The sequence below is a fragment of the Schistocerca cancellata genome, chromosome 1 (assembly GCF_023864275.1).
Source record: "Schistocerca cancellata isolate TAMUIC-IGC-003103 chromosome 1, iqSchCanc2.1, whole genome shotgun sequence".
Lineage (NCBI taxonomy): Eukaryota > Metazoa > Arthropoda > Insecta > Orthoptera > Acrididae > Schistocerca > Schistocerca cancellata.
This window is the reverse complement of record NC_064626.1, coordinates 568,036,578-568,051,842: the sequence shown is the minus strand read 5'-3', so window position 1 is coordinate 568,051,842 and position 15,265 is coordinate 568,036,578. Positions and strand designations below refer to the sequence as shown.

The window sequence follows — 15,265 nt, the reverse complement described above, 5'->3', positions numbered from 1 at the left end:
CATTGTATGTCCCGCATCGATTTCTGCGGTATTTCACACAGTGTTTCTTGTCTGTTAGCACTGACAACTCTACACAGATACCACTCCTCTGTCAGCAATTGCGTTGTCTGTGGTGAGAGGTAATGCCTGAAATTTGATATTCTCAACACACACTTGATGTGTGGATCTTGGAATATTGAAGTCCCTAACAATTTCTGAAATGGAATGTCCCATGCATCCAGCTCCAACTGCCATTCTCCATTCAAAGTCTGTTAATTCCTGTCATGTGGCCATAGTCACATTGGAAACCGTTCACATGACTCACCTTGAGTACAAATGACAGCTCCGCCACTGAACTGCCATTTTATGCCTTGTGTATGTGGTACTACTGCCATCTCTATATGTACATATTGCTATCCCATGACTTTGGTCACCTCAGTGCACAATGGACCTATGAACCTTTTGTTGACTGGGAAATGCTTCAGGCTCTTGACTCATCACATGGTCTGCCCCAAGCCGTGATTTGAAAACTCTATCTATTCTGGGTATTCAAGTGTATTTGGCTTAAGGTGTTTTCCCTTAACAGTGGTGAGACAGTATCATTGTTGCAATCCTTATCCTTAAACATGACAAAAACCCAATGTCCATCAGCTACAGAATGATTAGCCTCACCATCTTGCTCTGTAGACTACTTGAAAGGTAGTAGCCAGGCAATTATGCCAAGTTCTCAAATTGGGGGGGGGGGGGGGGGGGGGACTTTTTACCCCACCTATCTGTGCTGTTTCCAGGAGAGATGATCCAAAATTGGCCATTTGGTTAGGTTGGAATTGGCAATACAACAGGCATTTTTTTAAATGCCACCATCTCCTTGCAGTATTTTTTGACCTACGTAAGGAATATGACACCACTTGGCACCATCATAATATTATTTACTCTGACAGGCTTTTGAGGCTCTTATTGATTTTAGTCCTCAATTTGTATCCCACCAGTTCTTTGGTGTTAGTTCATACATCGCTCAAGACTGAGCCATAACAATTGCCATTCCCTTGGATGTGTGGTGAGCTATGTGTCATACTCTTCACCACCATCAATGGGCTAGTGGCCTCTGAGGCACCAGTGGTCAGCCCCATGCCATATGTTGACAACTTTTAATCTGTAGCATTGGCTGAATACCACCTGCAAGGCGCCATCTGAACGGCCTTCCATGGCTTCCAGTTCTCTCTCACAAAAATGCGAATAATGTGTTTGTGTAGTCATACTATTGTCCATCCAGACCCAGAACTCTTAGCTACCCAGCACGGTGATGTTTTTGCAGAGTCGTGATTTTTGGCACTTCACTTTGTTAAAAAGCTGACACAGATGCTCTGTATTTGTCAACTAAAGACTAGCTGTATGTGAAAGCTTAATGATATACGCTTCCTTGCCCACACCTCTTGGTATGATGATTGCACTTCTCTACTCCATTTTACCAGAGTCTGGTCTCATACTGATTAAACTATGTTTGACAGGTTTATGGCTCAGTGGCACCTTCAGCTTTGAAATTATTGGACTCAGTCCATCATTATGAAGTAAGACTGGCCTGGCACCTTCCCGACTAGTCTCATAAACAGTCTCCTTGCCGAGGTAGAGATCCTACTTCTTCAATTAAGGCATTTCACATCTTGCTTATGTATTCAATTATCATTCAACAATTTCATAATAAGCTAACTTATAAAATTCTTTTTACAGACAAGAAACAAGTCATTTGGGTATCTCAGGGAATTAATTGGCTGATGGTTTGGTTAGAGAAGCGATTGCTCACATAATGTTCACTTTGATGATCCCAGGTGCAGATTTGCAGGTGCAAATAAGATCTCTCCTCATTGGGAGATGAAACATCATCTGGTAGGGCATTGCCCCCTCTAATAAACTGTACAGTAGCAAGGAAATTAGTGCTACATGGCACTCCACGTAGCTCATACCAGATTAACCGGGAATTTCATCCTATGTATTGAAGCATGCCCGCACTATGGTTGTGTTGGCTTAGTCAGTATCTCACATCCTGGTGAAGTGTCTCCCCCCACCTTCTGAGTTTCCATGTCAGGCATAGTCTTGCAGATTCTTTGCCTCCACAGATTCTTTGTCTCTGATATCACAAGACAACATATGGATAGCTGAAATGGATCTTTGTTTTCTCTGAGAAAAAGGTTTTACTCTTAGCTACGATATTTTTAATTACTTTCAGGGCTGGCCAGGGTGATAGAGGTTGAAGTGTCTCCCACCACATACTGAGTCTGGAGGAAACTCAGTCAGCCGTGCAAACAACTTTGCAACAAAAGTCGCAGGATTTTCAGTAGTACCAACATCCCAGGGGAATAAATAATCGAAAACCTGTCTAAACATCAATACATATGTATCTAGATGTAAACAGCCATCTGGAGATGAACCTGTCAGTTCAAAACTGGTAACAGCACTATTTGTGTACATGAGTAGAATTATCAGTAGCAACTAGCGTTGTTTTTTTTTTCCGAAAATCATCCCGTATTTTGCTCGTGCCACTGACACAAAATGTCAGTTTTCAACAAAACAGCAGTAACACGTTGGTGGCCATTGATTTGCTTTGGACAAAGTAGTACATGCCTGGGTACAATTGTGGTTCCGTAGGCTACAGCAAACATTTTTGCTTGAAGACATTGACCATTTTCTCTCACAGTCAGCAGTTGTTGCAATTACTTTTGCAATAATAAATAATTTACTTACTTTTTTCCCCCATCTGTCTCATTTTCATTTCATTGCCCCTTTATAAATGTAAGTCTGGTTTCTGGAAGGTCAGAGAGAATTTTGTTGATTGGAGAGTTTCTAGGAACTGATTTGTTGCACATCATTCTCCTTTCTCAGTCCACTACCTCTTGTGTTAAGGTAGTGATTCTATGTTAGATAAGACAGCTTGCAGGTAACAGTTCTGTTTGTGTCAATTAACTAAACAACAATTTTGGTTGACATGACTGCTTCTAACTCCACAGAGGTGCATTGTATTGACAACAGAATACATGAGAGAACTGTTTTATGTAAGGTGTTTGCTTGTGTTAACCAGCTTGTTTCAGACTCTTAAAGCTGACAATAGGAATTTCTTTTATTCAGTAAACTTGTGAAAGGCTGCAATCCTACCTCCATACTTTCTTCATCTGCGTTAGTTTTCTTCCTGCTGAATTGTCCTTTTTCCACAATGTACATATACCATTTATCTCTCACTGCTGTTATTTTATTTTATTTTTTGCAGTCTTGTTATTTATTGGTGGTACAATATGAAATAATGTGTTCAGTTATCTTCGCACTTCAACTTCATTATCAAATTTTGATGATTACCTTGCTCAGACAAAAACTTACTCAACAAAGTCACATTGTGTCTAATTCTGGCATACTCACTAGTGTGCCCAACTGAACTAAAGACAACAGATTAATTGAACGTACTTGCACACAGCTACTGTCTTACTTGCTTTAACTATCAGCAATCCCATTTGAGTGTTGTTTTTTCTTTCTGAAATTAACTTTGAAAGATCCAAAACAAAACAAAATTTGGACATTATGTATTTATCTAAACTACTTAACTGATAATGTAAATAATTTGAAGAATGACTCCAAGGTTTAAGATGTTTGACCAGAAGTTGAAGTTATTCAAATAAGTTTCAGGGCATCTTGTACATCAAAGAATGGAGATAGGTGACACCACAGCTAAATTTACAGAAATACAAAATGGTTTTAAGTAGTGACTTATTTTCTGTGGAAGAGAAATAAATATTGATTTGAGTCTGAGAAAACTTGTGAACTACTATGATGATTTAAACTTTATGATCCAGTTGTAACTTGACTTAAACCTGGTAACAGGTATTTCAGGATAGATATAACCGATGCTCTGACCTTCTGCACACCATCCCCCTCACTCGTTCCCTCGCCTCCTTCCCCCTCCCCCACCCCTCCCCCAGTGCTATTGTCTTGTCCTTTATTTACTTTTAGGTACATTTATAAATAATTTCTAAACATTTTATTGTCTATATAGAAATTACTATATTTGAAGTACCAGTATTTCATGAGTGTTCAGTGGCAACACCAACTGTCAAGATCACGGTTGACGATATACTATTTTCATACAAGTGTCATTTCCATTATTCACTGTGCCCCTCTTTTTTAGAGTAAGAATTGGTGTTGCAGCTGCAGACACCTTATTTTTCACACATGCAGTAATGTGCTCATTCTAAAAGATTTTTATAAACTGCTTTCCAGTTGCTTTCCTGTTATATATATATATGACTCATTATCATTGCTACACTTTGTTTATTTCAGGGAGATAGTGTGGGTAACATCCCTAATGTCCCTGTACCTGGAGTGACACCTCGCCCAACAGCACCTAATCTTCTTGGAAGTTGGGATAACTTCCAGAGTGCTCCCACATACGGTATTGGCCAAGGATCACAGCCATTAGGTCCAGGCTTAATGCCAACATCACCCAGTATACCAAGAAATGCCAGCACACCGAATCTTGAGAGCAAGGCTCGGGATCCTTTCGCGGATTTGGGTAACTGAAATACCTCTGTGCATAATTTTAAATAACTTTGCCATTGTAGTAAATTTAGGACAGCTTGTAACAGCTGTAGGTAGTCTCATAGGTTGTGTACCCATTGCTACATTCTTGTGTAGCTACGAATTAACACTAAGCCACTGAATAATCTGCTACTATTCTGTGAAACTGAATGCAAATGTCTGATCTTTGAAATGTTTGAAGCGTATTCAAATGATTTTCCCATCATTTACGAAAATGTATGTAGTCACATCACTATTGAAGTATCAACAATGAAAGCTGTGCAATCATCAGTGACTGGTACACTTTGTAGGCTTTTGTGACCTTTGCACTTCCAAGCATGTGGACAAAAAAACACCAGATTGCTGTCATTTCTCAAGCTAGAATTGTACCGGCCACAAGACAGTATACTTGGACATACAGTCTGCTGGAACCCACCAACACCAATAGATATCAGCATTCTGTATCCCACCACTCAATGCATAAGAATTTGAAATGACATATGCTAGCCCTGAGGGCTACTTGAATCTACAATGCACACAACGTAAAGTAGGGACCCAAGAACTTGTGCACCACCTTCAGAGCTGCTGGTTACAGCAAAGAGACAGTAACAAATTATTCTCTATAAGAGCAAAAGAGAGGGAAAGATGGACAACTGTACACACATTCTGCTACCGCACAACCGTGGATTCACTGATTATGTGGAGAAAATTCTTGACATTAAATATATTAACAATAAACATCGTGGGTTCCACCTAGGTGTCATCAATACACAGTCAGACTTTGATATATCAAATCTCTTGAGTATGTAAAATACATTCGATATATCGAGGGTTCGTTATAACGAGGAATCAAAAAAATTACAACCCACAATTTTTTTGTTACTGTACAGTGATTTTCCTCGCATTTGTTTGTGATACAGGCCTATGTTTAGTTTTGGTAATATAAGAAAGAAATCAAGATAGATTGTTATGCATATTGTTTTATTTCTTCTGAAATAGAAAAAATTGTAAGTTTAAAATAAAATACTTTCATTATAAAAAAATTAAATTCAGTAAAAGAATACCAGTATGTACATAAAATTTTTCACAAATCATTGGTTTTGAAAGTAATCTGTAATTTTTGCTTGCTTTAAACTTTTGATCCATCATCAGTCAGTTTTATTGTCAGTCTGTCTGCTCATACTTCTCTAAATATGCTCTGATTGTGTCGAGAGCTGCTTTGGCTTGCCTGACCATCACTGGCACTGCTTCTTTGACCTCCCCTTTTCCTCTTCCTCTTCATTATTGTTGCTGCCTTTTTCATTCCCTGTGTTCATGGAGTCAACAGTCTCGGCTTCTGTAGAACCCAATACGTTGTCCTCGATTGTGAGTGTTCATCGGAGGTGAGGGTATCATCAGGAGTGCCCCAGGGAAGTGTGGTAGGTCCGCTGTTGTTTTCTATCTACATAAATGATCTTTTGGATAGGGTTGATAGCAATGTGCAGCTGTTTGCTGATGATGCTGTGGTGTACGGGAAGATGTCGTCGTTGAGTGACTGTAGGAGGAACAAGATGACTTGGACAGGATTTGTGATTGGTGTAAAGAATGGCAGCTAACTCTAAATATAGATAAATGTAAATTAATGCAGATGAATAGGAAAAAGAATCCCGTAGTGTTTGAATACTCCATTAGTAGTGTAGTGCTTGACACAGTGACGTCGATTAAATATTTGGATGTAACATTGCAGAGCGATATGAAGTGGGACAAGCATGTAATGGCAGTTGTGGGGAAGGCGGATAGTCATCTTCGGTTCATTGGTAGAATTTTGGGAAGATGGGGTTCATCTGTAAAGGAGACCGCTTATAAAACACTAATACGACCTATTCTTGAGTACTGCTTGAGTGTTTGGGATCCCTATCAGGTCAGATTGAGGGAGCACATAGAAGCAATTTAGAGGTGGGCTGCTAGATTTGCTACTGGTAGGTTTGATCATCACGCGAGTGTTACGGAAATGCTTCAGGAACTCGGGTGAGAGTCTCTGGAGGAAAGGAGGCGTTCTTTTCATGAATCCCTACTGAGGACATTTAGAGAACCAGTATTTGGGGCTGACTGCAGTACAATTTTACTGCCGCCAACTTATATTTCGCGGAAAGAACACAAAGATAAGATAAGATGAGAGAGATTAGAGCTCGTACAGAGGTGCATAGGCAGTCATTTTTTCCTCGTTCTGTTTGGGAGTGGAACAGGGAGAGAAGATGGTAGTTGCGGTACGAGGTACCCTCCGCCACGCACCGTATGGTGGATTGCGGAGTATGTATGTAGATGTGGATGTGAGTGATCCTGCTACTGTGACATCACTGTCCACATCCGTGAAATCTTCAAAACGAATGTAAGCGGTGTTAAAGTACATCACCGCTTTCACCCATTCAGACTCGAGGATACTGACATAACCAGTGTCAGAATCAAACTGAGATTTTACACGTTTAAATACACATTAGATCCACCAGTTGCTCATTTTCTGTCATCAAAAATCCACATGTCCGGAAACAACTGACGATCATTTGCTCCTTCACATTTATCCATGCTTTGTCCAGTATTCTCATTTAGCATCTGAAAAGTTGATTGTTGTAGGGTTGTATTCTTCAGTATTACAGACTGTCATTCGAACCACTTCGTATCTATAGTTCTCTTTGACATTCTCGATTATTCCTTGATCTAAGGGCTGCAATTTCGATGTAGTGTCACGGATGTACTGTCACGGATTTTAATGGAGGAATAGCATTTTGTGCACTTCAGTTGTCCACAAAGACAGAATATTTTGATTTTCACAAGTCATTTTCCTACCAAAATCCTTTAACCAATTGAAAAACACTTTTGATGTCATCCGTGCTTTATTGTTCACGGTGTATTTCACAGGGAATGACTGACACCTGGAAAAACATCACCTTTCCTTAGATTTTCCAATTATAAGTGGCTTGAGTTTTTAGTGCTGGTCATATTTGCTGCTAATAGAATGGCAACATGATCTTTGCATAGCTTGCCCCCATACATTATTCTCCTCAGAAAGTTCTAGTTTTGTCTGGAATACATTTGTAAAAAAGTCGAAGTTCATCTGTGTTAAAAGCATCACCCTGTTTACAGTCTTCAAGGATCTTCTGCAATTCTAATTTTTACTCATAACAAATTTTGTTATCCACACTGACACTTTCCCCACCCACTTTTTGAAAAACAATCCCATGTCTTTTCCTGAAATTTTCAAACAACCCATTACTCATACGGAACGCATCGTATACCAACGCTGCTGCAAAATAATCTGCCTTTACTTTCAAAATATGTTCACCAACATTCACATTATTGTTCCTCTGTTGTCAGAACCACTGCACTTAACACTCTTGTAAATCTGAAAACTCATCCTTTCATTGTTATTTCTGATTTATCTCTTCATCTATGATAATCACGTTGTCTTCATTCTTGATTGTTGATAGTGTGCTTGCCGGAATCCCAAACTCGGCAGCTATGTCTTTCTTTTTCTTCTCTCCTGCTTTCACTTCGGCAATTAACTTCTTTTTTTGCTTTTCAGAGATTGTCAGACATTTCTGCTTACAGCCCATGGCTGACACTTACAGGCTGACACAGCTCACACGCAACCAAAACAAAAGCTGCATAAAATTGCACCTGCATGCAGATCTCATTGATGCCTCAATGCAGGGTGGAGAGGGACTGGGATTCCCCTATTTGCACGCATTTCGATTTACAGAGGTGCCATATGAAAGACTTCATCGTATAGAGGGGACTTCGATATAAAGAGTTTTTGTCCACTGAACTTAGATATATAGAGCCTTCCAAAAACTTTGAAGTAATGCTGGGCTTTCTTCGAAATATTAAGGTTTTTTGCTTCCAAGGGAAGGGAATGAAGAAAAAATTCGATATAGACCTGTCTTTGATATATCGAGGCTTGACTGTACTGCAAATGCTGGAAGTTTGAGATCAGCTATGAACATACATTAGTCTACATCAGAGTGACAGGGCAATTTATCTGAATGTTGCTAAAAGAGCACGAGTTCTATACAGTTCAGACAACATAATAAATTGGCAGTGGCAGGGCACAAAACTTACTGCAGTAGACATACACAATTTGAGGTGGCTTGTGTGCTTACTAGATAGCCACTTAGCTTCAAAAGGAAGAGACAATAGATGGTAAAGACAGTCAAATGGCTAACCAACTGCAATGATATTTTCAAGCTGAGATTGTCTTGATTGCCAGCAGTAGCTACCTTGTGAACAGACTGTGCCAGTGAGGTAGCTCCATCACATGCAGCCATAAAACATTTCCACAGAAGGAACACAGCACAATGGCCCATTTTAACTGCCAAAATTGTAATGAGTAAAGTTAACCACTTACCACACGGTGGAGATGCTGAGCAATGGGCGTGCATCTAAACAAGAATTCGAGCATAATCCCTCAGCTTATGAAACTCACTTTCTTCAGAAAGAAAATTTATGTCTGGAAAATTTTCAAGATCTAATGAAGAGCTTTAGTTGCTGTGGATGAGTGTTGGCAGCCCTTCCAGAATAACACTTCAGGGATAGAGTTTACTCATTTGGTAACTGGTAGAGTTTACTCAGTGGGTAACTGGATAAAGTGCATCCACCTAAAAGAGGGCTATGTGGAAAAGAGTTCATTTTTATCTAAAAACTGTTCTTTCACTGATAGGCTGAGGATTTTTCTTCTCATCCTGCTACATGTTTCATGATGAGAGATAAGCGTTGGTGGTACCATTAATATAGTTAAGCTTGTTAACTCCCCAGATACATCCACCCCTTTACATGAAATAGGAATACAATCACTTTGGGCATAGTTAGATGTGTAATGTCTATCACATCAGGCTCCTTGTGGTTTATACACAGTGTGGTTCTGATTACTCATTAAAAAGTCTAAGTGTCATTAATGGACCTACAAATCTCCAGTCTTGGTCTTCATTAGATACGGCAAAAGCATTATAGTATACATGGTGTATGAAAACAAGTCAGAAACCTTACGGATTTATTCTTGACATCAAAAAATTTATTGATTTAGTGTTTGACATATGCTGTAATTTACCGTCTAGTAAAATCATCAGACAATCAATTCCAATTACAAAATGATCTAGATAGAATTTCTGTATGGTGCGAAAAGTGGCAAGTAGCACTAAACAAAGAAAAGTGCGAGGTCTACATGGGTACTAAAAGAAATCAGATAAATTTTGGGTATATGATAAATCGCACAAATCTAAGGGCTGTCAGTTCAACTAAATACCTGGGAATTACAATTACGAGCAACTTAAATTGGAAAGACCACATAAACAATATTGTGGGGAAGATGAAACAAAGACTGCACTTTGATGGCAGAACACTTGGAAGATACAACAAACCCACTAAAGAGACAGCCTACATTACACTTGTCTGTCCTCTGCTAGAATATTTCTATGCAGTATGGGATCCTTACCAGGTAGGATTGACGGAGGACATCGAAAAAGTGCAAAGGAGGGCAGCTCATTTCGTGTTATCGCGCAATAGGGGTGAGAGTGTCACTAATATGATACATGACTTGGGGTGGCAGTCACTGAAACAAAGGTGGTTTTCTTTGCAGCAATATCTATTTACGAAATTTCAATCACCAACGTTCTCTTCCGAATGCGTAAATATTTTGTTGATGCCCACCTACGTAGGGAGAAATGATGATCATAATAAAATAAGAGAAACTGGAGCTCAAACAAAAAGATTTAGGTGTTCCTATTTCCCATGCGCCATTCGAGAGTGGAATGGTAGATAAGTAGTATGAAAATGATTTGATGAACCCTCTGCCAGGCACTTAAGTGTGAATTGCAGAGTAACCATGTAGATGTAGATGTAGATGTACAAATTTATATTTTACAAGTACATACTTTAAATTTATAGAAGGTAGGATAAAATAATGTGAAACAGTAAAAGCCATGAGCCTGCATTCCATAATTTGTCGTACATTGTGGAAAACTTCAGGTGTGCTCCATATTTGGTCAAATTTGTTTTAGATACACTTCCTCAGCACACCAACATTGGGTACAGAAGTTTAATACACCAAGGATATTGGAGAACTGGCAGTAGCTGGAAGAAGGTGAGATTTCTCATCAAATTTGTATATCCAAAGACTCCAGCCAATTGATTGCTGCAGGTGTTGCATCTGAAACGTCTGTCAGGGTCGCGGACAGTGTTCCACTATCACATTAATCATTAATCATTCCTGATTTATGTAGTGCCACTTTGATCATAGTGTGGCCATTTTTGGCACGGTTGACAGAGCTCCACATTTTTCTTGATTGGTTCGCTCGTAGGAATTAGATGTTCAGATCTATTTTACCTATTTTCTATGCTACTCGTAGATCGTGGCTTTCTGGCGTGAATTGGCCATTGTTTACCCAGATTGGTTCTTCAGATTTCAGTCGCATATATGGTAAACTATTTAGTGTTTCATGAATTGCTAACACTCTGAATCTTTATTGTTTTTGCTCATTCATGTCTTATTGCTTGTCATTGTCAGACATTTGGAGAGGCTGTATTGATGTGTACTGACAGCAATGGTACTGACATCAATTTAAGAGTTTCTGTTATGATTCTCTTTGTGTCACTTAGATTGTTACCTATTTTGTTGAAATGGCTACTTCTACTTCAAACAGGAGAACAGTATTTAGCAACAGGATACACAACTGCTTGTATTGTGGTTCGTAATGTGTCTGCAGTAGATCACCAGCTGGTGATTTTCATGATTTTAGCATTACAAAAAGGTCATAAGAGCATGGGCCCAAAAAGCCTTTGTTAGGGAAGGATGAAAGGATTTATTATTAATGTCATAAAAATGATAAATTTACAAAACACACTTAAATTTCTAAAAAATGCTCAGTGACCACCTGCTTCCATCCATCCCCTGAGCCTCCATTCTGTACTTTTGTCGTATATTGTGGAAAATTCATTGTGTTGTTCCATATTTACTGAAATTCATTTTGGATACTCTCCCTCAGCACGTTGGCATTGGGTAAGGGAGTTGAATACACCAAGGATTTTAAATGTCCCCAGAGGATAAAATCCCTTGGATTCAAATCTGGCAATCAGGCAGGACATGGAATGGATCTCCCTCAAGCAATGCACCTGTTGGGAAACTTACTATTGAGATACTGGTGAACGGCGCGTGTAAAGTAAGGTGGAGCACCATTATGCATAAGCCACATTTGTTGGATGATGTCTAGAGGTACACTGTCAAGTAAATGAATCAACTCGTCCCTGAGAAACTGTAAATATATTTTTCGAGTAAGATGATGTGGAACAGAGTAGGGGTCAGTGAAATGATTGTGAATGGTTCCTCCCCATATGTTGAGGCTGAACCTCAGTTGACGTTTGTCTTGTCATTCTTCATGAGGGTTTTCATAAGCCCAGACGTGACTGTTATGATAAATGAAGGTCCCCTCATGTGGAAAGCCAGCCTCATCAGTGAATAAGATACATGCTAAGAACTGCAGAAACACTGTGCATTGTCCTAACAAACATTTACAAAAAATTTATTCTTGGCTGAAAGTCTGCCTCATCTAATCTTTGCACCCATTGAAGGTGATAAGTGTATACATGAGTTTCATGCAGAATGTTCCAGATTACCATGTGATTCTAACAACTTCCCTGTAGCAGTTCACCTTGTACTAGTTGACGAGTTTCACCCACAGGACAAAGAACCCATTCTTAGATCTCAGGCATTTGTACATCATGTGGTCTCCCACAAGCTGCAAATTTCTTCCCAAATGAGCTTGTGTCTTGGAAGCATTGATGTAGTACAAATATTCTTGCACTAGGTAACTTCCTCCCATGGTAACACTCAGCATAAAGTTGATGTGCTGTATCCACATTCCCATCAGCTAAGCCATACATATAGAACATACTTGTCTTTGCAGATACACTTGTAATGGAAGTTGTTGTAAAACAGAACAAATAGCAATCGGAGAAGACAAAACAAATGCCATGATCAACTGTAAATAAGAAAGTGCTCATTTGAGATACATTACACAGCCAAGAGTTGCTATAGGGAACTCCTTTCAAACATTCTTAATGAAGGAATTTCAGAAACATGTTTACATGAGCTTTTTGTAACACTTTGATGTCAAGAATAACTCATTTCCTGACATGTTTTTATACACCCTACATTTTTCAATCAGGAAGATTACTATCCTTTCAAGAGGCTGTTTAGGGAAACAGTATAGTCGTTCCCCCCCAAGTTGTAACTAACAGGTGTCACACAAGACAAGGTTACTGGCGTGTTCTTAGAACTGCACATTTGTTAAGTAGGGCTTTTTCCATGAGGTTGCAAATGGCAAAAAAAAAAAAACTTCTTGCACCCCTACCAAACCACCATGTGAAATTTGCCACAGTAATGCTATTTCCAACAACTGTTTAATGTACTTTGGTCGTGATGAAGCTAATGTGTGATTTGCCTCTGCAACTCAGGAAATCAGATATCTGTGTTAAAAGTCCTGAAGATCTTTTATGTTGAATATTTCGATGACGGTAATTGAGTTAGAAGTACGTTTTTGGTATGTTCACACAGTGCAACACTAAATTCATGTGAGAGCCCATAGATACTAACAGTGGAAAATACTGGATTATTGTATTGTCTTTAAACTAGAATCCTGATGTCCTCAGAAGATAACTCATTCTTTGTTGTAGTTGCCTTTAGAGAAACACTCTTTTCTTCTAGCAGTACGGATTTTGGTGCATATTATTACCATAACAAATCTTAAATGATGTCATTCTTTTGTAACATGCTTGCTGAGACAACAATGAGTTTTAAATTTTAGGTTTGGTTGTCAAAAGTAATTCCTCAAAATCTCTGCAGTAAGTTAACATCTAGCTGATGAGTATATTACATGAATGCGGTCAAACAAATTTTAATGTACATTCTGAATGCCAAGATATATGCCAGTTTTGTGCTATTCATTGGACAGGGTGTTCCATTTATCTGATTACTGCACTTGTGGGATTGTGTTTGCTGGCCACTGGAGCCACGCAGGCTGGTAGAATGGGTCCTGCATCTCCCATTTAATGCCACACTATGTGCCTTCATGGTCTGTGACATTCGAATAGTGAAACAAACATCATGAGTGTAACAGTGGAATCTGTGAATGCAACAGTGGCAAGACCAAATCATCCCATTCCACAAAGAGTGTTTATTTACAATTTGTGTTTGTGTGTACAGAGGCCACTCGTATCGTCCAAAGATTGTTTGAACAAAAGTTTCCAGTTGTTCAAATTCTGAGTCATGGTGCAAATCACAAATTAGTGACTAAATTTTGTGAAATGGGAAGTGTTCATGAGAAGCGTAAATGAAAATCTACAGTGCTCTCAGAATCTCATCGTGATGATATTACGTAACACCTGGAAGGTTCCCCTAAAGAGTCTATTGATGTCTTTCACAGCAAATGGTAATTTTTTGTACAAAGAGCTGCCAAATTACTTGGGCAAAGACCCTATAAAGTAACAGTAATGCAAGAAATTCAACCTGGTGATACCGCACATAGGTTTAGACCTTACAAGTGGGTTGTGAAACATGTGCATGACAGTGAAATGGGTCCTTACCTCATTCTTTGCTCAGGTGAGGATTGGTTCCTTTTACCAGGGTATGTTAGTTCCCATAAATGTCAACATTGGAGCACCAATAGAACTATTCTTCTTCATGAAAAACCCTTTTACAGTCAGAAAATAAGTATGTTTCCTCAACAGGATTCAGGATGGGCTCATATGGGCAATGTTTGTTTCCACGCTATTCACAATGTGTTCCACGACATTCGTTAGTAATAATATCTGGCCCGCTTGAAGTCCCAGTTTAACCTTGCATGATTCCTTTTTGTGAGTAGCACTAAAGGATAAAGTGCACACAACGAATGTGCAAATATTACAGAAACTCAAATATTACAGGAACACAAATCAATTAATTCAATTTCTCAGGGAGAATTACATCATGTGATGAATAATTTCTTGAGTAGATGTCAGAAATACATGGAAAACAATGGCAAGCAGTTCCAGCATCTCCACACATGACAAATTTTATTTACATGTATTTTAAATTTAGTACTGTGGTAGTAGCTAGGCAACACGACATATGATTTGCCGGGCAACGGAGCACTCGCTGCCGCACATCTACTGCACTGTGCGCATGGTCATCAGATAAATGGAACACCTTGTAGATAAATGCCAAATTTATTGTTAAAATGTATAAAAGGTAAAATTCCATTTATTGACTTACTAAATTCACAGAGTGAAAGATGGACCAGCAAGTCTTATCTTCAGGAGGGGCAATTCCCAATACAGCCGATACACACAAAAATAAATAAATACATTGCTTCCAGCTTTCAGAACCATAAATTGCCTCATCAGGATAAAAAAGAGGTAAGGGAAGTTACAAAGATAGGGTCCCTTTTAACTTGGATTCTTATTGATTGCTGCCCATTTCATTCTCTCAAATATTTTCTCTTATCTGCCCTGAAGAAGTAATCTTTGATACCAAAAACTGGGAATTCAATCATTATTTTTGTTTGTATCCATTAGCTGTACTGGAAGCTGCAGTCTATGAAAGTAATTACGTATTGCTATTGTAACAATATTATGAAAAGGAAAGTTGCTACTCACCATATAACGGAGATGCTGAGTTGCAGATGGGCATAACTGAAAGACTTTCACAGTATAATTTTTTGCCCAT

The 15,265-nt window shown here is 38.9% G+C and overlaps 1 protein-coding gene across 3 annotated transcripts in view; it reads left to right on the top strand.

Annotated features, from left to right (window-relative positions):
- Positions 1 to 15,265, top strand: part of LOC126181449 (cyclin-G-associated kinase) — a 245,441-nt gene that overhangs the window by 187,511 nt on the left and 42,665 nt on the right. For all 3 annotated transcript variants that reach the window (XM_049924773.1, XM_049924774.1, XM_049924772.1), the window contains exon 19: positions 4,300 to 4,531. In XM_049924773.1, the coding sequence (XP_049780730.1) occupies positions 4,300 to 4,531 (232 nt within the window). The remainder of the gene's footprint in view (positions 1 to 4,299; positions 4,532 to 15,265) is intronic.